Source organism: Vipera berus (assembly GCF_964194415.1).
Source record: "Vipera berus genome assembly, chromosome: 3".
NCBI classification, from domain to species: Eukaryota; Metazoa; Chordata; class Lepidosauria; order Squamata; family Viperidae; genus Vipera; species Vipera berus.
Window position 1 is genome coordinate 110,972,563 of NC_138204.1, and position 22,762 is coordinate 110,995,324.

General features: G+C 41.7%; 1 protein-coding gene across 1 annotated transcript in view; it reads left to right on the forward strand.

Moving 5' to 3' along the window:
* Positions 1–7,402, forward strand: part of LOC308666634 (centrosome-associated protein 350-like) — a gene marked incomplete at both ends in the record, with an annotated part of 64,964 nt that extends 57,562 nt beyond the window's left edge. The window contains 5 exon segments of the mRNA XM_081325527.1: positions 3,690–3,901; positions 5,363–5,611; positions 5,615–5,764; positions 6,145–6,246; positions 7,241–7,402. Of these exon segments, the coding sequence (XP_081181653.1) occupies positions 3,690–3,901; positions 5,363–5,611; positions 5,615–5,764; positions 6,145–6,246; positions 7,241–7,402 (875 nt within the window).
* Positions 7,403–22,762: the final 15,360 nt, after the last annotated feature.

Consider the following 22,762-nt stretch of genomic DNA (forward strand, 5'->3'; position numbering starts at 1 on the left):
GAAATTTGGGGACTAAAAGTGTTCCTATTCTTACTGGAGATGTTTGTTTTTATGTAAAAAAAGAAATAAGACTTGAAAAACTATCATAAAAATTTTGGACTTAAAAAGCTTTAAACAGGATCAGTGACATCTGGTGGCGAAGTATGGTATTACAACTTGTTATTGCTTAAAAGAGACTTGGCTTGAAAGCCAGACTCCAGAAAATACTTCTTTAACCTTGACAACTACCACCTGTGAAAAACTCAGCTACAAAGAAGTAACTTCTGGGCAGCATATCCGGCCTGTTTGAACTATGAATGTAAACTTTTACTGACTTTCAGAGGTATATGTGGAGACTTGCTTTCCTATTTCTTTACATGAGAAGCATAAGTTATTATACGAGATGATGAAATACCTTGGATTATATACTCTTACTTGACAAACAATTTCTACTATAAAGACCACCTATAACATGTGGAATAGATGTCCCATACCTAGCTATAAAAAACAAAAAAACTATTTTTAACGTTTGATTCTAAAGTCTTCATACTATCAAGAGAATATGGGTCCTTTCCATGTTGAAATCAATATACAAAACCATTCTTTCAGCTTGTGCCAAAATAAGCTGCAACATAAAGGAACAAGATGCCAGCTTAAATATGCAAACCCAGATTTTGACTATAACCAAAGAACTAACAATGCAGAAAATAACAGGAGAAGTGGAACAACTAAACACTAAGACAGAGGACTCAATTGACCAACAGATCCAGCCAACGGAAAAATAAAAAAAGGGAATGACAATTCTGAAAATGGAAAAGACTTTTTATAAAAATCAGAAGAAATTTGAGAGAAAGGAAGAACAGATTGAAGGGAAGATAAACCTATCAGGATAATTGTGGGAAATTGGAGTAATCGGGAGGCAATCTAATAAATTCAAATGGGCTTGTTCAGGGGTAGACAACCTTGGCTCTTTTATGACTTGTGGACTTCAACTCCCAGAATTCCTGAGCCAGCTATACTGGCTCAGGAATTCTGGCAGTTGAAGTACACGAGTCATAAAAGAGCCAGGTTTGTCTACCCCTGGGCTAGTTATTCCAAAAAACCTGCAACCAAATGGTCTTTCTTATTCCAAATAATAGATAGATAGATAGATAGATAGATAGATAGATAGATAGATAGATAGATAGATAGATAGATGATATTATAATAGAGGATTATTTGATGACTCAAAAGAACTGACATGGAAGTTTAGTTGGCAAAGGAAGAAAGCCAGAATAAGGCAGAAGAAAATAAGGGTTTTGATTTATTAGAGGGGATTTCATATTACTAATTAGAGGATTAAATATGGTGGAAAATAGATATTTTTTAGAAAATAAAGTTACATTATAATTGAATAATAAGGGAAATTTTGGTCACCTAATATAAAATATTTGGAAATCAGTTGAAAATAAGAATTCTGCTTGCCCATCATGCAATAATAAATATTACCAGAAAAAGAGAGGGAGTATTTGAGCTTTTAAAAATTAGACATAAATGAAAAAATTATGTATATTACTGATTTATTGGTTAACCCAGACAGTACATATAATGGTTTTGATTTATTAGGGGAGATACTGTATTATTAATTAGATTGTTTAATATGGTGGAAATAGATGGCTTTTAGAAAACAGAAGACTATATTTAAATAGATAAGATGTGTACTGTAGATTCCGGCATATAAGACTACTTTTTAACCCATGAAAATCTTCTCAAAAGTCAGGGGTCGTCTTATAGGGGTCGTGCTGAAACTTTAGGGACAGGGCTGGCTGGAAAACCTGGAGCGGATCTTCCATTTAGTCTGTGCAGGGAAAGCGGGACCAATTGGAGTAGAAGCTGCAGTCTGTGATTTTTTACAGGCTGAGGTCTGGGCTTTTTTCCTTCTAAAGTTGAAGAGCAGCTGTAGGCAGGTGGGGAATGCAAGAGCAATTTGAAAGGCAGGTGGGGAATGCGTAGCAGAGCAGCAGCTTAGCTCTAAGGACACATTTGACTCAGGAACTGGGCGGGCTGGCTGGAAAACCTGGAGCGGATCTCCCATTTGGTCTTTTTTTTTAATCCCATTTATATCCCACCCTTCTCCGAAGACTCAGGGCGGCTTACAATTTAAAGCACAAATCAATGTGCTTAGCAATAGCCTTCATTCTATGTATATGCCTGCCTATTAGAGCTTTTACCCCCCCCCCCCACAAGCAGCATTATTACAAAGTCAGCTTATTGCTCCCAACAATCTGAGTCCTCATTTTACCTACCTCGGAATGATGGAAGGCTGACTCAACCTTGAGCCTGATGGGATGTGAACCTGCACTAATTGCAGGCAGCTGGGGTTACTTAAGGCTCTGCGCAGGGAAAGCTTTAGAGTGAATTAGGAAAAGTGAAAAAGTGAATTAGGAAAATAGGAAAAGGGTTGCTGGAATTGGGTATGTGTAGTTTAATGAAGAGAAGGGTGAGGGGTGACACGATAGCAGTGATCCAATATCTCAGGGGCTGCCACAAAGAAGAGGGAGCCAAGCTATTCTCCAAAGCACCTGAAAGCAGGACAAGGAGCAATGGATGGAAACTAGTCAAGGAGAGAAGCAACCTAGAACTAAGGAGAAACTTCCTGACAGTTAGAACAATTAACCAGTGGAACAACCTGCCTCCAGAAGTGGTGAATGCTCCAACACTGGAAGTTTTTAAGAAGAGACTGGACAGCCATTTGTCTGAAATGGTATAGGGTTTCCTGCCTTAGCAGGGGGTTGGACTAGATGACCTCCAAGGTCCCTTCCAACTTCTTCTTCTTCTTCTTCTTCTTCTTCTTCTTCTTCTTCTTCTTCTTCTTCTTCTTCTTCTTCTTCTTCTTCTTCTTCTTATTATTATTATTATTATTATTATTATTATTATTATTATTATTATTATTATTATTATTATTATTATTATTATTATTATTATTATGTTTAATCCACTTGCACTGTTTTATGTTTACATGTTTGATGACAAACAGCCTTGTTTATAAGTGACAGTTTTCCTACTAAGTACCTGCATGTCATAAGCATTTGAATTAAAATTACCATATTAAAATCAAATTGATGTTTTTTAATTTTTATTTGGTGTGCATTGGAAGAGGGGTAGTCTTATACAGCGAGTATAGCCCAAACCCTATAATTTAACAGGAAATGTAGGGGGTCGTCTTATACGCCCAGTCGTCTTATACGCCGGAAAATACGGTACTTAGAATATTAGATTTTGTTATGAAAAGGGAAAAAGGAAGTTGAGATAAGAGAAACTTTGGTTACCTAAAGCATGGAAATTATAAATACCAAATGTTAATTTGAATATTGATTAGAAATTAAAGCTTGGGAAAAAAGCAATAACAGGACATTGATTGTATTTAAGGATTGAATGCAAACACAATATATGTATAAGCTAAAAATTATAAATATAACAAAGATGTTTTTACTTAGTTAATAATAACTGTATTTGCCTAATATGAGATAATACTTAATTGTAATTAGAAAACTAATAAAATATTATAAAAAAATACTGTATGTTGAAATACGTTTAAAAAGCCAAAAACTTCAGTGGGGTGTATTTAATTTTAAATATGACTGTAAGCATGAATCAAAATATTTTTAAAAGCCTGTCAGTGAAATACTGGGAATTGAGGAATTGATCCTTTTCCATTTTTTTTCTCTCAGAGACAGCCAGTGAAGAAGACTCTTCAATGCCACCTTGTTCTCGTCTAAATAGCGAAAGCTCTGTCCCAGAGGAATTGAGCAATCTAGTTGTTGAGTCTGCTCCATCAAAGGTTTCTGAGATTCAAGGCGAGCCTGGAAGCCTAGATCACACACTAACTGAAGAAATAGTTTATACACAAGAACTGGAATCTGCTGTTTCTCCTGGAAAACCGGTAAGTGAATTTGAGGATCCATTTGCCATTCTTTGAAAGTAAATTAAAGGCTTAATTTAAATATGTTAACATTACTAATAAGTCAGATAAAATATCCAGTGTGTATTTATTGTAATACAACATGTTAATTTTGTTAAAAATGTAAAAAAAATACTATTAAAAGGTGGAAGAGATGCACTCCCAGTTCACACTTTTTATAGTTTACTTCTCAGCTTCATTGAATGAGGGCTAAACTGTAGTTTTCTCTGTTGAATTGTTTATTAGGAAAGGTCCTAATCTCCAAATACCATGGTGACATAATCTGGGTTATTGAAAGACTGGATGGATAAAGGAGATGAAGTGATTTTTTTTAATGCAATACTAAACCTGACTATGGAACTAACACGAAAAAATGATGTCTTTATCATCATGGGGGATTGGAATGCTAAAGTAGGAAGCCAAAAGATAACTGGAATAACAGGCACGTTTGGCCTTGGAGTACAAAATGAACCAGGGCACAGGCTGATAGACTTTTGTCAAGAACATATGATGGTCATAGCAAACACTCTATTCCAACAACCCAAGAGACGGCTCTACACATGGACATCACCAGACGGTCAACACAGAAATCAGATTGACTATGTGTTTTGCAGCCAAAGATGGAGAAGCTCTATACAGTCAGTAAAAACAAGACCAGGAGCTGACTGTGGCTCAGACCATGAGCTTCTCGTTGCAAAGTTTAGGCTTAAACTGAAGAAAGTAGGGAAAAGCACTAGGCCACTCAGGTATGAATTAAATCATATCCCTGTTGAATATACAGTAGAGGTGACAAATAGATTTAAGGAATTAGATCTGATAGACAGAGTGCCTGAAGAACTATGGACAGAGGTTCGCAACATTGTACAAGAGGTAGCAACCAAAACCATCCCAAAGAAAAAGAAAGCAAAATGGCTTTCTGAGGAAGCTTTGCAAATAGCTGAGGAAAGGAGGGAAGCAAAAGGCAAGGGAGAAAAAGAAAGATACGTCCAGTTGAATGCAGAATTCCAGAGAATAGCTAAAAGAGATAAGAATGCCTTCTTAAATGAACAGTGGAAAGAAATAGAAGAAAACAATAGAATAGGGAGGACCAGAGATCTCTTCAAGAAAATTGGAGAGATGAAGGGAACGTTTAATGCAAAAATGGGCATGATAAAGGACCCAAATGGCAGGGACCTAACAGAGGCTGAAGAGATTAAGAAGAGGTGGCAAAATTACTTGGTCTATATGGTTGCGTACCTCAGGAGCTCTCCTAGAAAAGGCCATTAGACTTTCTCTATATCTCACTTTCTTGCACTCTAAGAACAAAAAAGAGTTTTAACAACCGAAAATATGATTATATGTTATTAAATATTAAAGCATTCATGGATAACACATATCAAAATCAGGAACATAGTGCAGGGAATATTTAAGGTTCTAAGTAATAATTGCTTTCTTATTGTTTAGGAAAGTCCTGTATTTGGTGCGAGTGGACAGGAAGAACTTGCCAAGAGGCTAGCAGAACTTGAACTTAGCCAGGAGTTTCTGAATGTGTTAGGAGATGACCAGGATTGGTTTGATGAGGATTTTGGCTTGAGTTCACACAAGCTCCCTCAAAACCAAGCTGAAGAATCAGCAGTGTTGCCTAAGATAAAACTGCCAGAAGTATCCCCAAAGCCATGTGAAGAACCTTTGGCTATACCTTACGTTGCAGAATAGGTGGAGGAGTTGGTGCACGCAGCAGGTGAGAAGCTATGGAAATGCCAAAAGTTGGGGCATGATCTTCAGGCCCTCAGCAACCCCAGAGACATGAATGAATCCCCCCAAAATGATGACATTGAAACCATTAGTAAAGAAATCTACAAACAGGTAGGGAAGTTATCTCAGATTATTGTGAAATGTATGAAAATAAAGGAAATTTACCCAACCTTTTTTAAAAAAAGGAATGCTATTTTGGACTCTGGCATGATTAATGATAGAATGCAGTATAAAACAAGGTATGGTGTGCTTGTGGAAGACAGATACAATGAAGTGTGAAAGAGAAAGGAGGGTATGGAAGCATTTTTCGAAAGGGTTAAAAATTATTGGTCCAAAGAATGCAATAGTGAAACAAAATTACATTCCACTTGCTGCAAAGCTAGTACTCAGTATAAATACTTTCATAAATATTTTGTTTAGTTCTTTGAAAAATGATATAGTATTATAATAATATATAATGGTAATACAATGTTTCTTTTATTTTTATGAAGGTTGTGTTTGATTTAACAAGAGAGATTTTTGAAGAAATCTTTGCAGAAGATCCAAATTTGAATCAGCCAGATTTGCTTTCAGCCCTCCTAAGCAGAAGGATTGTAGATATGGGAAGAACTCCATTCCCCTATTGGGCAAACCATATTTTTCCTTATGTGTACTCATCCATATAAACTATGGATAAATGTCGGCCACAGGCTCTTTCTAGCTTTGTTAGCTGAGAGGCAAGGGAGATATGTGTTAAGTATTTGTTAAGTATTTTAGAATACCTTGCCAGGCCTAAATACAGGCCAAACCTTATTGCCTGTATCAGCCTAACCTAAGGCCATCCACAAGCTGTAGTCGCAACTGTGACAACTCATTATTTGTGTAAATTTTTTGGATTGCTAACAAAGAATTAAAGGGAGAATGATATGGCCATTTCAAACTCATTTGTTCTCATCAGTCAGCCATACCCTTCTGAGATTCGAACCTGGGCCGATTGCACCTGCCTGATGTGCAATCTCTTCTCATTGGCATCTGTCAGTCTCAAGAGACTATGGTATTGTGCTCTGGAAAGAGGTCCTAAAGCAGCATCTGGTGTGGCTAAAAGGGCCAATTCGAGAGTGGCAGTCCCTTCCGCACTGAGGGCAGGTACAATCTGTCCCCTGTCCAGAGGGATCTAAAGGCCTTGGGAATGGACATTAACAGCTGGGAAACCTCGACCTCTGATCACTCAGCTTGGAGGCTAAAGACACAGCATGGCCTTCTCCAATTCGAAGAGACACTTCTGCGGCAGGCTGAGGCCAAGAGGCAGTCCCGGAACCAGCGAAATCTGGGGGCTGGACAGGGGACAGATTGTATAATGTTGACTTAGTGACCTCATAAATAGTGATAAAGTCCTATTTTTACATTTGTGTTTAACTGTATTATATCTAGGAATTATTATTCATTTTCTTTTCTTTTCTTTCCTGTGAGATTGAAAAACTAAACGACCCCTGTAGCTTTTATATAATGATGGTTATATGGATTTACAATAATAATTTTTATTATATTTGTTTACAGAGTAGTATATTAATAGTGGTGACTTTTCTTTCTCCCCTTTCTAATTCTAAGGTTCAAGAATTACATGAAGAAGAGGCTCAATGGGTGAACTATGATGAAGATGAGTTGTATGTGAAGATGCAACTAGCAGATGGCATTTTTGAGGCCTTAATTAGAGAGACTATTGATCTCCTCAATCAGATCACTGAAAAAAAGAAATTGTTGCTTGTCTAACATCAAATCATATTTTTTTTCCAAAATGATTTTCCCGGAGTACAGTATGATCCTGAGATTGGCTGAGAAGTGACACAACGTCTCCTCTTCCTGTGCTGCCTTTGGATCTCCTACGCTGGATTTGTTCCAAAAAGGCTCCCCCTTCCCCAACATGCTTTTGCCAATTTTATACTAGTAAACATTCGTTTTAATAACTGCTCTACTTTGTTTTATATGTAATTTATAACTCTGTTTTCCGACTTAACAGTGTATATGTCAGTCCAACCAAGTATCTATTCCTCGCTCTGATGTAATTTAAATCTTTTTGTCTCATTATGGATCTACTGTCATTGGATTAATGCATGCAGATCTGAGGAGTCATGCTCCCTTTTTTCAGCTACGTTTTTATTTCCATTTCTTAAATGATTAATCTAGGATACTTTTTCTACTTTTCCACTATATTTGTTTTTCCTCAGTAAACCACCAGCTGCTCCTAAGTAAATGGTACTCAGGATTCTCTCAGGATTTTAATATGTGAGAGATAGGAAAAAATGCTTACATAATGTGGGCCATTGATCCCTTTGATTCCTCCCTTGCTTACCACCTTACTGTAATGTACTGGTGAAACCATTACTTGAACTAGCTAGGGTTAGGAGTGTATGTACCAAAGAGAGTGATACTCAGTGCTTGACTCTGGACCTGATTTTTTTATGCTTGTGACATTTCTTATAACTTATTTTATAACTCATAAAAAATAATTGTTGAGTGCTCTTTGAATGCACTGTTACGGGATTTAAAACGTCGGAACATCTGTACATTAAGAATGCATCTCATAAAAATGAGGTATCATACTATGTGCAAGAAATGCATCAGAGACGAGAATCTACAAAGATCCAAATGTATGGGGTTTTTTTTCTATTATGGGGTAGAAACGGATTGTGAAGAGGCACATGTTACGTCAAACTAATGTACTTGGAAAGGGAAATAGGATGTCAAAAGCCCTTTTGCCAAGATTTACATGACTGTTAGAATAGGCCACTGTCAAACACAGTGTGGCTCATACTGCCTCCATTTTTCCTCCCCCACCCCCTCAGTTTTCTCCAGGGAACAGAAAATAATCTAGGCTTGACTACTGATGCCTTAATTTGAAATCTGGATTACTTGAGGAACCATTGAATCAGAGTGGATTCAAAATCTGTTAATCTATCCCAGCAGAAACAGCGTTCCAAAGCATAGAAGGAGGCATTCCAAAGACTTTATTTATGCCCTTTTTCCTTTCATCTTTAGTTTCTTGGTCTTCCAGTTAGTATGTGTCTGCCAGTACTGTCTTTTGATACTTTTATTGATTTATTTGCTGTTTGCACAGTGTAACACAACCAAGATAGCTCCTTTTAACCAGAAAATATACAAAAAATAGTTATTGGCATACAATCAGAAATGCTCATGGGTAGATTGACAGAACCATATTTGTAAACTTGGCTGATTAATTATACCTAAATGGGCTAAAGGAACAAAAGACAGAATAACTAGCACATAGACTTTACTAGTATGCAAATGCCAACTTTAAACAAATCTGGTGGAGCAAGCTGCTATGAGTTAAGTACTTTTCATACTGAACCTCAGAATGTTTTTAATACATATATAATACATACAACTTTAATACACTTTAATACAAAGTTGCTGTTTTTCTCTCTCTTTGTTTTGGAACAAATGAGGCCATTTTCTGTCACATACAGCTAAATTATGAGAATCTAGGGAATATCCAAGCAAAGAGGATTGGGGAAGTCACCAGCCAAATTGGTAGCTATATTGATCAAACAGAATATTGACATGCCCAAGGTCAGGGGTAGGCAACCTAAAACACTCAAAGAGCCATTTGGACCCGTTTCCCACTGAAAGGAAAACACTGGGAGCTGCAAAACCCTTTTGACATCTAAAATGAAGATAACACTGCATATATTGTTTTTTTACCTTTATGCTATGTATAAAAAACCAATACTGTGCTGCATTTATGAAATCAATGAACTGCTACAAAGAAAACAAATTTTTATTTCTGCATGCAACAAAAGCATTTTGAACTCCCCAAAAAAAAGACGCTGGGTTGAAGGTTAATTTCAAATAAAATACTCAAATGTCTGAGTCCTGCTCTTATTCATGAAATAAAAAGCCGGTGCAAACTATAAAAACCAGAAACAGAAATACAGAAAAGAAAAAAAAATGCTGAGGGAAAAAAAGAAAAGGACAGGAGAAAGAGGGGAAAAACCCCCAACAGGTAAAAACAATTTTAGTAGCTTATCTACCATCTTTAAATAAAGCATAATTATCCCCATACCTCACCTCTTAATTAAAAAACCCATCAAAATATTTCATTAAACATTCTTTACTAAAAGTACAGTAAGGACAACCACATACATTCATATTTTCTCGCTCCCTCCCTTTCTCTCTCCCTCTCTCTCCCTTCCTCTCTCTTTCTGCCCTTGGTCTGCCAGTCCTCTTCCCCCACCCAGTTTCTTTGTATGTGTATGTGTGTGTGTGTGTGTGTGTGTGTGTGTGTGTGTGAGAAAGAGAGAGGGGCACTTGTGCTTCCCTTCTCTCTCCCTCTCCCTCTCCCTCTCTCTTTCTCTCCTTCTGTCTCTCCCTCTCTCCGATCTTCTGCTCACCTGGCAAGCTGGCTTCACACTGTTCTCGGACAAGCTGACACACATTCTTATTGGGCTGGCTGTCCTGCCTTGCTTTCTGCTGCTTCCTGTGGAGACACAGCAAAGGCAAGAGCCCTGCCCAATAAGCTTGTCAGCTTCTCGGAGAACAGTGTGAGTTACACACACACACAGGCACGCACACACACACAGACACAAAACGACACAGAGAGAGAGAGGTGCAAGTGCCTCTATCTGTGTCTCTGCAAACTGGGAGCCGCAGGAGAAGGCTGAAAGACTCGCATGCGGCTCCAGAACCGCGGGTTGCCGTGGTCTACGTTATTAAAGAGACTGTAAAACAAATCAACTCTTTACCTTTAATTATAGTTTTTGAGCGGTCCATATGCTCTCTGTTCCCCCTCTATTAAGCTTTATAAGGGACACTTTATTAGTGGGAACTGAGAGGAAAGATGGGAATTGCCTGCAGTGATTATGCACAACTTACAGAGGTTCTTAGGTTTAGACTGATTCTAAGTTTGCCCAAACTCATAATGCTTAGGTATGAATACAAAAGTGGTCCCTTGAGTAATCATGCTGCAATGTGCCACTTCTGACATTTGAAGACGGGAGATAGGCTATGGTTATACATGTTAAGAACTATTGCTAAGGTAAGTAAACACTTCTGTAAACAGAATAGATTAATAAAGGAGAATATTTATAGCTCAGAGCTGAAATGTGGGGTACTTGGTGCTCTCTGAGCTTGGTTGTTTTCTTGCAGATGTTTCATTCCTCAGTGATGATGTTACCTAGTTTGGGTAATGAAATATCTGCAAGAAAACAAGCAAGCTCAGAGAGCACCAACGTCCTCTCATAGAATGGATTGGTGGAATTGGAATAGGTCATGCTATTGTGTGATAAAATTCTTTGTTCCATTTCAACTGTTCAGCGAAAAACAGAAAATGAGCAGCATTAGTTGTTTTCTGTTCTTACTTTCTATCCAAAATGTGTCATAAATTGAAGCCGCTTTTGCCCCTGAACTATGTTGACATTAGAAAGAAGCTGCACGGTATTGTAGTTATCTTGCCATTTGAGTTCATCATTAGCTTCATACTGTGTTAACCATAGTTCCTAATATTTATCCTTAATTAGAACTTTAATCTTTGGTTTCTTAAAGCAATGTATTATATTTCATGATTTATAATTAATTACGTACTGGATTGTCTGCCTGCAGCTGCTGCAGCTGCTGCTGCTGCTGTTGTTGGTCCATCTTAGGTAAAAGATGGTCTGTCTGTTGGGGTGACGAACAAGTTGTTCTGTTCCCCCCTCCCGGAGCACAGACAGACAACCAGGCACGACTCGCAAGAGTTAATACAGGCTTTAATTAATTGCCTACTGATAAGGTCTTGGCAGCAACATAAGCTCGTTACCTCAAACTTCAGCTGAAATGAGATAACGTCCAAGCAAAGAGTTCATTAGCAGATGTACAGAAGCGTTGCCAAGAATGCAGACCAAGGTTTCAAACAAGAAGCAGAGTTCCCAAAGATGTGACCCGAAGTTGTTGAAACTATTGTTTGTCATAAAGTTCTGAGCGCAGCCACACCCCCTATATACCTTATGGAGTGTGGCTCAATGGGTGTGGCTCAATGACTCAGCTACTCCCTGAACCCTCCTTCCCAACCTACGTTGCTGCAGACGCTTGGCCCTGCGTCTTTCTCGAGGGTCTAGCCATGACTCATCTTTGCTAGACTGCTGCAGCTGTTCAAGCACCGGCTGCTCCTCTCGGCCTCCTGATGGAGACGGAGGCCTTGCCAGAGAGGAGGGCCCCGGAGAGGGAGGCCTTGCCAGTTCCTCCCCATCATCCTCAGAGTCCTCATCCTCAGTTAAGACAGGCGCAGGGGTCGGGGCCACAACAAACACACAACACTATGTGTGGAGAAAAAAAGGCACAGCACACCAACATCAAAACCTCATCCCCACTGTAAAACATGGCGGAGGGAGCATCATGGTTTGGGGCTGCTTTGCTGCCTCAGGGCCTGGACGGATTGTTGTCATTGATGGGAAAATGAATTCCAGAGTTTATCAGGACATTTTGCAGGAAAACGTACGACCATCTGTCCGCCAACTGAAGCTCCGCAGAGGATGGGTGATGCAACAGGACAATGACCCAAAGTATACAAGTAATTCAACAAAACAATGGCTTCAACAGAACAGAATACGCCTTCTGGAGTGGCCCAGTCTGTTAGATGATTAGTGCCAGCCATTGGCAGTTCCCCAAAAGGATCATCAGATGGAGGCAAAGAGGCTTCTTTGCTTCCACTGATGAGCCAAGGGTCTCGGACCCACAGCCCCATTGGCGAGAGAGTTTTATGGTCAAGGAGGGGCCAAGACCCCCCATAAATACCTCTGCACGAGGGGCTGCTCTTTGTTCTAGTTCTAATTCTAACCTTCTAGCTTCTTGTTCTGCTTCTACTTCTAGTTAGTTTAGTCATGTAATGCTAGCTTGTTTTCTTTTATTTTATTTCTCTCTCACATGCAGGCATGAATGCTTTCATGCCAAGTATTTCTTTCTCTTTGATCTATCATGAATAAAACTAATATGATTGCATCTCTGCGTGATGCTTTTTGCTTGGAAGCTCCTTTAACGATTCACTCACGAGAACACCTCACAAGTTGGTAGCCAGAGGATGGTTAAAGGAAAGCTTCCAAGCTTGCAGAAGATTTGAAACTGAAATGGATGGCCGGAGATCCCAGATCGTGACCAGGAGTCTTCAATCAAGATCAACAGCCCCAGCCCCTGAGGCAGTCTCGGCTGCAGATGAAAGCGCGGATGGCCTTCATCCCGTCAGAGGATCCAGCAGAGCGTCTAGGACCCCTTCACATGCCTCTCTACAACTGAACGCCACAGAGGAGAGCATACAAGGTTTGCAGACTGTCCAAGACTGCTCAGATGCTGCAGAAACGGACCTGGCTGAAACCAAACGCCGCGTGAGTAAGCTGACTGCACAGGAACGTGAAGAGCTGCTTAAAGAGATCTTTGCAATGCAGGAGAAGGAGGGGGCAGCCCAGGAGACCGCACAGGAAGCCTCCGAACACGCGGTGAGTCTTTCCCTAGCCGCCACAAGGCCTCCAAATATGGCGCCCGCCACCCTTAGTGACCCCGGGACCCCAGGACTTTTGGCACGAACCCGCCCCCCCAGCTGTGAGCTACAGCTTCCTGGGGCAAGCGGAAACAAGATGGCTCTGCCCACATGGTCTGGAACAGGAAACAAGATGGCGGCCCCCTATAACCCCACACGGTCTAACAGAGACAAAGACTTTTTAAGCCTGGAAAGCCAGCAGTCCCTGGCATCCAACCAGAATAGCCAGCAGTCCCTGGCATACAGCAAAAATGACATGCAATTCCTGACATCCGACCAAGGCAGCATGCATATTCCTGATTTCTCCCCCCCACAAAGCCTAAAGTGCTATGATGACAATGAGGTCTGTCCAGCCAAAACTGTTACAACGGCTCTCCAGACAGCCATGCAAGCCCTAGCCACTGCCTTAGAGGCCAGCAAGACAGCGGCGCCAGCATCAGGGGTGCCCAGCCCCCCCCAAGGCCTCCCATCCTCTCCCCAGGGCCCAACTGCCAGGGGGGGTCCAGCCTGAAGCCTCCCAACGATCAACCCCCGCAGCTTCCTACCTTCTCTTCAGGTCTTCATGACCAGCGAGGACAAAGAAAATCAGGCAACGATGAAAATCCATGTGCTTGCAGCAACAAGAACCAGATGCCGGCCGGCAAATCTGGGCTCCGCCCCCCCAATGCCTCATGGGAAGAAGGGAGAAATCCTGAACAACGCCCTCCCCCGGATCACATGGTTTCCGGGCACGCCCATCTGGAATTAATAAATAGTCAAGAAAGGATTCCCTCCTCGACCACTAGAGGGACCCCTTTCACTGTGGAAACCACTTTCCCTTTCCCATTCATGTCAATGGACACTTTAAAATTTTTTGAAAGTGGGTCTGATAAGGACTATATTCCGGCAGCCAATCTGCCAAATGATTTTAAAAAACTACAACTAGGAGGGGAGAATTATAGCAGTTGGAGTAAAGATATACAGCTATATCTCTTAAAGAATGGGACTCTACAAATGGTCCAGAAACCACCCCCTCCTCCATGGGGACGTCAAGAAGAGTGGCGACATTTGCAGGCTTATTCGACTCTGCTCAGTTCTCTGGATAATAACCTGTTCTCCAGCATACCAGCGGGGCTCAGAGCTGATGAAGTGTGGCGGCTATTATACAATTTATTCAACAGCGATACCATTGGTTCCATCACCAGACTTACAACTGAGCTTTATTCAACCAGACTGAGGTTTGGTGCCAGCATGCCTGAACATCTTGCAAAATTAAAGGCACTCAGGTCAGAATTAATATCCAGAGGCTTTCCTGTAAATGATGTGAGCATGGTTGCGGTCATTTTCGCTTCCCTAGACAGGAGTTGGAGCAATTTCATTGTTTCACTCGAAGCGGTCAAGAGGGAAAACATAAATCTGTCCTACCTCACAGGAAGACTGATTGAAGAGGATAGAAGGAGAAGAGATGCCGGAGAATACGCCAGAGTCACCACTCAGCAAGCCAGAAAGGGGCGCCACAACTCAGAGCAAATTAATGCTCTGCTTAAGTGTTTCATCTGTGGCTCTGAGGAGCACCTCAAGAAAGACTGCCCCCATCAACATCAAGCCCCTAAACGTGGTCCCAATCAAGTAAGGGGCAAGGGGCAAGGAAGGGGGCATGGCAGGGGCAAGGGAAATTCTCTGCATACTTGTTCCCTCACCCCCACAACAAAGGCTAATAGCTCCACTGACTTATGGTTACTGGACTCTGGAGCTTCTTCTCACATTACTAATATGAGTCAAGGTTTTAAAAGGTTAAAGAAAATTAACTCATCTGTCAAGGTTGCAAATGGAGATACTGCTTCAATTGTTGGGGAGGGGTTTGTTTCTGTACCTGGTCTTGGGAAAGTTGAAGGTGTCTTGCACGCTCCCTCCATAGCCAACAACCTATTAAGCATTACCAAATTGTGTGACGATGACAAAGTGGAAGTTTTATTTCGCAAGGGGGGAGGTCATGTCACCAGGGACCAGAGGGTCATTGGAAATATTACAATCATAAGCGGCTTACCATATTTTTCTCCCAAGCCACCACAGCCTGCCCCAAGGCTTTCCAAGGGCAGTGTGGGCAAGGAGCCTGAATCTCAGCAGGCACCTACAGCACCACTCAAAGCAACTAGAGCCAAGAGGGTGTCGATGGGGAAGCCGATTCACAATAAGTGCGTCCACCTCATGCACAGAAGGCTAGGACATGCAAGCTTCCCTGTAGTTAAAAAGATGGGAGAATTTGCTGAGGGAGTCCAGCTCAAGGACTGTGATGTGTTTCTGGACTGTGCCATTTGCAAGAAAACAAAGAGGAAGGCTGCCCCGACCTCAAAGGTGTCATTACGTAAGTCTCTATATCCGTACCAACTAGTACATGTTGATTTGGTTGGGCCTTTCACACCATCCCTAGGAAAGAAAAAGTATTTCCTCACTGCCGTTGATGATTTTTCAAGATACGGCCACGTGTATACTCTCACAGAAAAATCTGAAGCCTTTGACACCATAAAGTCACTGTACAACTTCGTAGAGACCCAGTACAAGACCAAGATCGCACAATTGCAGAGCGATCGCGGGGCTGAGTTCATGTCTCAGAAGTTCCAGGACTGGGTAAGGCGTAAGGGCATCCGCCATTTCCTAACTGCACCATTCACGCCTTCGCAAAATGGTGTAGCTGAGAAAAGGAATGGAATCCTGCAAACCATGATGCGTAGTCTGATCGCAGACGCAAATGTCGCAGAGTCATACTGGGGAGAGGCGGTCCATTATGCCAATTACACCTTAAACCGCACCTGGAGCAGTGTTGTGAACCAGACCCCATATTTCCTGGTTCACGGTAGGAAACCAAATCTGGCACATTTGTGTGTTTTTGGTACCTATGCATGGGTGCACATCCCCAAGCAGCTGCGGAAGAAGGGGAGATCTGTTTCCCAGAGACTAAGGTTCTTGGGCTATGCTCCTGGCTCCAAGGCCTATCGTTTCCTGGGAGAAGGGGGCAGACCTGTGACTTCCCAATCTGCCTCTTTTGAAGAGGATTCCAATTGGACCCAGATCCACTCAAATGATCTGAGCCCATATGCCAACCGACCCAACAGAGGCACACCGACCACGACATCACCTGAGACGACCACATACCCTGCCACCGACGAAAGTGAGGAACAAGACGAAGATGCGTCCAGTCCCATGGAAGAAGACACGCCGTCTTCACCCCCAGCGACACCTCAGAGACCCGCGGAAGAAAAGAGCGGTGAGTGGCAGAAGGTAAGGAGGTCAAAGCAGTCCAACAAAGGGGTCCCGCCAAAGAGAATTGACATTGGCCACATCGCGTCTGTCAACAGCGTTGTGGTCACCCCAAAATCCTTCTCTGACATCCAGGAGCTGCCCATCGAGGAGCAGGAGAGATGGCAGCTCGCGATGGAGAAGGAAATGCAGAGCTTAAAACAACTCAAGGTCTTCACCCCCCAGCAACCTCCAAAGGAGAGGAAAGTCATTGGCACAAGGTGGGTTTACAAAGCCAAACCACTTGCCAATGGCCTCTACCTATACAAGGCCCGTTTGGTAGCCCAGGGCTTCGCTCAACGTTATATGGAGGACTACTCGGAGACTTACTCTCCAACCATCCGGGCAGAGAGCGTCAAGGCCGCCCTCGTGACTGCAGCTGCTCTGGGAGAAGAAGTCTTCCAATTCGACATCCAGACGGCTTACCTCCACGCCAACTTGGACCGGCAGATCTACGTGAGAGCTCCTCCTGGCTACCAGCAAGAAGGGGGAAATACATGGTTGCTTCACAAAGGGTCATATGGTCTTAAGCAGTCAGGGAAATTATGGTATGACTGTCTTAGAAACAGTTTAGAACGAGTTGGTTTCTCAGAATCTCATGCAGATCAATGTGTTTTCACACGCAATTCCAAGGGAACCACAGAACGGGTGTTAGTTTATGTGGACGACCTATTATATGTAGGGCCTAACAAGGAAAGGTGTGATGAATTTGCCAAGGCCCTGGAAGAAAAGTTTACTCTGAAGTCTTTGGGGCGGGTTGACAAGTACTTGGGTGTGCATATTTTGGCCACTAAGGGGGGGTTCGCTCTATCTCAAAAAGAAAAGATAGAGGAATTACTGGCCAAATGCAAAATGACAGAATCTAATCCTACGCATAGCCCAATGCAAAGCGACTTTTACAACCACACCCATAAGGACGGTCCTGAGTTCACAGATAACACGCTTTACAGATCTGTGATTGGCTCCTTGCTATACATCAGCAATTGGAGCAGACCTGACATAGCTTTAGCTGTGAATCTATTGTCCAGGCACGTGGAACACCCAAAGGAATTCCACTGGACTGCTGTTAAAAGGGTGCTTAGATACCTAAAGGGCACAGCTGATGCTCTCCTTATACTAGAACCAGAGAAGGGGAAGACGGCCCAGCTCTCCGCTTACTCAGACGCAGACTGGGCTGGCAACACCCAAACTAGACGGAGCACTTCTGGTTTCCTCATATTGCTAAATGGCTGCCCAATACATTGGCATGTTAGGCAGCAAAAATTTATTTCTTGCTCCACGGCCGAGGCTGAATTTGCCAGCCTGTCAGACACGGCCAATGATTTGACTTGGTTCAATGAGCTGATAACAAGCATCTGGGCATCTCCCCCTCTGCCCATCCAAATTCTAGAGGACAACACTGCCGCAATTGCAATCTCGGAGGCTTATGCAGTAGGCTCCAGATCTCGCCACATAGACATACGCTATAAAAATGTCAGGCAGCTTGCGAAAGAGGGTTTTATACATGTTGAGCACTGTAACACAGCTGACCAGATAGCTGATCTGTTTACCAAGCCTGTTCCCATTGACCGGCACAACCTTCTGTGTAAGCGTTTGTGTTTGGCCTTCTGAATGTTTTCATGCATGTCCATGACACCTGCTCGCCCCTTACATACATTCACTGGTCCCTGCCATTGGCTGGCAAGAAGGGAAATTGTTAGATGATTAGTGCCAGCCATTGGCAGTTCCCCAAAAGGATCATCAGATGGAGGCAAAGAGGCTTCTTTGCTTCCACTGATGAGCCAAGGGTCTCGGACCCACAGCCCCATTGGCGAGAGAGTTTTATGGTCAAGGAGGGGCCAAGACCCCCCATAAATACCTCTGCACGAGGGGCTGCTCTTTGTTCTAGTTCTAATTCTAACCTTCTAGCTTCTTGTTCTGCTTCTACTTCTAGTTAGTTTAGTCATGTAATGCTAGCTTGTTTTCTTTTATTTTATTTCTCTCTCACATGCAGGCATGAATGCTTTCATGCCAAGTATTTCTTTCTCTTTGATCTATCATGAATAAAACTAATATGATTGCATCTCTGCGTGATGCTTTTTGCTTGGAAGCTCCTTTAACGATTCACTCGTGAGAACACCTCACACAGTCAGAGTCCTGACCTCAACCCGATTGAAATGCTGTGGCATGACCTTAAGAGAGCGATTCACACCAGACATCCCAAGAATATTGCTACACTGAAACAGTTTTGTGCAGAGGAGTGGTCCAAAATTACTCCAGATCTGTTCTGTACCAGCCTACTACCGGCCCTGCAGATAAGGCAGGGACAACCCCTTTACAAGAAGGCAAGAGGCTGGAACTAAGCCTGCCAAATTTATGGACACAAAAGCAAACAGAGCAAAAACAAGACACGAACCATGAAACAGGAGCTATTCAAACGGTTGCCTTCAGCAAACCAGCCCTCCCACGCATTCCCCTTTTAAACAGTTCAGGGCGTGGCTTCTCTCTGCCTCCTTCCGAGGTGCCCCATTGCTTTCCTCTGTTTACTCCTGATTGACTGCCTCCTGCGTTGGGCGTCCTTGAACAGGGCCAGCTGTGGGTCATCTTCATCCACGCTGTCAGGCTCACACAGCTGGGTCTGCGTCGTAACCAGGTGGGAGGGGCCTGGCTGAGGGCTCTCATCAGCAAGCTCTCCAACACCCTCCACAACATCTCCAACACCACCCTCCTCCTCCTCTGAATCGTCCGACCCAACTGCCGAACCCACAGGCTGACCCTGAATCACAACAAGATCGTTGTGCAGGTCTGATCTGCAACTACAGGAAACGTTCGGTTGAGGTTATTGCTGCCAAAGGAGGGTCAACCAGTTATTAAGTCCAAAGGTTCACATACTTTTTCCACCCTGCACTGTGAATGTTTCCATCTTATGTTCAATTAAAACATGACAACAGCTAATGTTTGTGTAGTATTATTTTAAGCAGACTGTGTTTTTCTATTGTTGTGACTTACATGACGTTTAGAGCGCATTTTATGGCCAATTCATGCAAAACTCCACGTAAACCCAAAGGGTTCACATACTTTTTCTTGCAACTGTAAAAGGCTGAGCACCAAAGAATTGAGGCCTTTGAACTATGGTGCTGGAGAAGACTCCTGTGAGTCCCTTGGACTGCAAGGCAATCAAACCGGTCAACCTAGAGGAGATCAATCCTGACTGCTCTTTAGAAGGCCACATCCTGAAGCTAAAACTCAAATATTTTGGCCACCTAATGAGAAGGAAGGACTCGCTGGAGAAGAGCCTAATGCTGGGAAAGATTGAGGGCAATAGAAGAAGGGGACGACAGAGAATGAGGTGGCTGGATGGAGTCACTGAAGCAGTAGGCGTGAGCTTAAATGGACTCCAGAAGATGGTAGAGGACAGGAAGGCCTGGAGGAACGTTGTCCATAGGGTCGCGATGGGTCGGACACGACTTCGCAGCTAACAACAAAGCTTCCGTTAGTGGTTCACAAATATATTACTATTTTTTACTAGTTTCATTTTTAACTCTAAGGTTTTAAAAACCAAAACAATTAAAACAAATTTAATTTTTTAATATAAAGATTATAAATAACGTTCAGTCCTGAGGCTCTTTCAGTTACCACGCTAATTAAACTGGACCAGCGTAAAAATCTTTAACCAAGACATTAATGTGGCTAGGAAATTTCTCTATTGCTCCCAATTCTGTATAAGTGAACTTATCCCAAACTTGTCATGTTGTTTTTTAAACCCAGAAATGTTATAAATTGGAGAGAAAATCATAAGACTAGAAGTTTTCTACTGGAGAAGGTTGAAGACCACTGCTCCAGTCCTGAGCTCCTGCATGATTGCATTGGTTTTGATATGTAGAAGAGCAAACATATCTCTTGCAATCTCTTCCTCTCCAATCACTGTAGAAGGGGAAAAAACATAAGTCAACCATAGGCACAGGACAATATGTACTGACTATAATAGAGATCATCATGTGACTGAAGTTGTAAATGGTTGTAAATTAGTTTTAAAGTTATTTTTTCAGAAACATCAGAACTTTGAATAGTTGCTAACTAAGTGGTAAGTAAGAAAGCACTACCTGTCCTTTGATTATCGTGTTTCATTGCGATGAAGTAAGAGTATGGAAGTGCAAAACAATTGAAACTGAGTAGAGTCCAAACTTCTGGACAAATGTAGAGTAAAGCATAGAGCAGCATTTTAAATTTAAATATGTCTTTTAAGTTCCAGACACTGCTAAATTTGAAAGCAGTGTTTTGCACACTGGAAACAGTGTTCCCGCTACCACAAACTTCTAGTAGTCACAATATATATAGCATAATAACTTATCCTTTATTGTGTAACTGTCTTGTTTGTAATTTCATGAAAAGTCTCAAATTTGTGCGTGTAGTTGTGTATAATTAATGCAGCTCTTTTATCAATTACTTTTCAGTGGGTATTCGCAAGCTTGAAATTATATTGAAAGTCTATCTAATGTTAATTTTTACCATAGTTCTTGACTTCCTATTGAATCCTTAGAGATGCATGAAAGACGTCTTGATTTTTGTTGCAGAGTGCAGGTCTTCCAGTCAAAACAAGGAAAGTTGTTTCCGCAAGCCTCTTCGTGTTACCGCTTTGGATAGCAATGTGAGTCCGAATGGACATGTGGAATTTCCTCAGCCCCTGGCTTCTTTCAGGTGAGTTTGATTAGCTTTGTCATTTTACTATTGCAGGGATTATAGAAGTAAACTGTAAGCATAATTATTTACTGTTTTTGAAGAACTTAACACACATTGATAACGATTTCTGTTTCACCTTAATGAGATTTCATGAAGTAGAGCTCTTGCTTGTGTTATTGCTTGCAATTTAGGAGGGAAGACAATGTTTTTACCAAGTTACCATGATACTAGCTGCATTGTAAAGTCAGTAATCACCTCTATTCTAAGAGTGAGGGAAAGGCGTTAATGGTTCTTGGAAGAGGAAAAATATACTAAGTGAGGAAATTATCCTACTTGAACCTTTTGATGCTATTTTATGCGGGAGAACAATACAGTTCATGAAATAAGGTTTTTTTCCCCCTGTATCATATCCCCTGCCTTTCTATAGCAAAGACTAGGGTGCTTTCCCCTCCTCCCTGGTTTGGTGGAAGCAAGTACCATGTATCACATTCCCTCTATGTTCTTATGGGAAAGTGAGGGAGCATTCTTGTTTTAGCTCATTATATGGGAAAAGAGATGTGCTTAGTAGGTCTACATGAACTGCAATATCATGACTATTAAGGAAGTTACTATGCTGTTTCATACTGTTGACCTAGAAAGGTTACTGAAGGGGACTTTTTGGTTTGGCTTTTTATAGCCAAGATCCTTTGGATATCTGATAGTGAAAATGCCAATCCATGTTTCTGTGTTCGTGAAATCTTGGAACTGGAGAGGAAAAAGGAATTATTATCTTGCTTAGAATTATAGTTTCAAAATGAAAAGGCCTGGATGACAGGACATTCTCAATGACAGGAGAAAAAAAGATTTTCAAATTGCTTATTTCTTTCTCTCAAGTTCAAAGTTGTTTTTGTTTTATGACTAACATAGGTTTGTTAGAGTTCTTGTTTTCATTTTAATGTTTAATGTGCTTCTGTTAGAGATTCTCGGTGGTCACCATCTTACAAAACCTCTTGCCAATTGGCCAGACGTCTGAAGTATAAAGAAGCAGGGAATAAAGCAGAAGGAATTGGTATGATCTATGATAAAGGAGAACCAGATTTGCATGGCAGAGATTTGAAAAGCTCATCTTCTACAGATGAAACTGTTGTTCGCTATTTGAATGACCATCCAGCAATTAACGCTTTGCAAAGTTCAGATGTGGTGAATCCTACAAAATTAGAAGAAGAAAAACGTGAGGAATCCAAAGGCGATGAGTACACAAAAATATCTCCAAGTTCATTAATCCAAAATGAACTAAAATTACAATTGGTAGAATCTTCTGCTTCTTCAGCCAGTACCTCAAGTGCCCATAGATTAGATATTTTAAAGCAGCATCAGCATGATGATAAACTGGAAAAACTGAAAGAACGAATTAGAAAGCAATGGGAGTGTCCAGAAGAACTGACTACCAGAGGACATGATCCTGCGTATTCTGATCATCCTATAACTGTTGCAGCTCCTGAAAATATAGTGACTCCTAAAGTCAGAAAAGTGGCAACAGCACCAATGGTTCCCTCCTATAAAGGTACATAGTTTCTAAAGAAAATGTATATATGGGGAAAAATCTCTGGGTTGTGTATTAAAGGCTAAGATTTCCACTGTTCCCTTCTTGGGATTGATTAAAAACCCACCTAACATTATTTCAAAATTAAAGT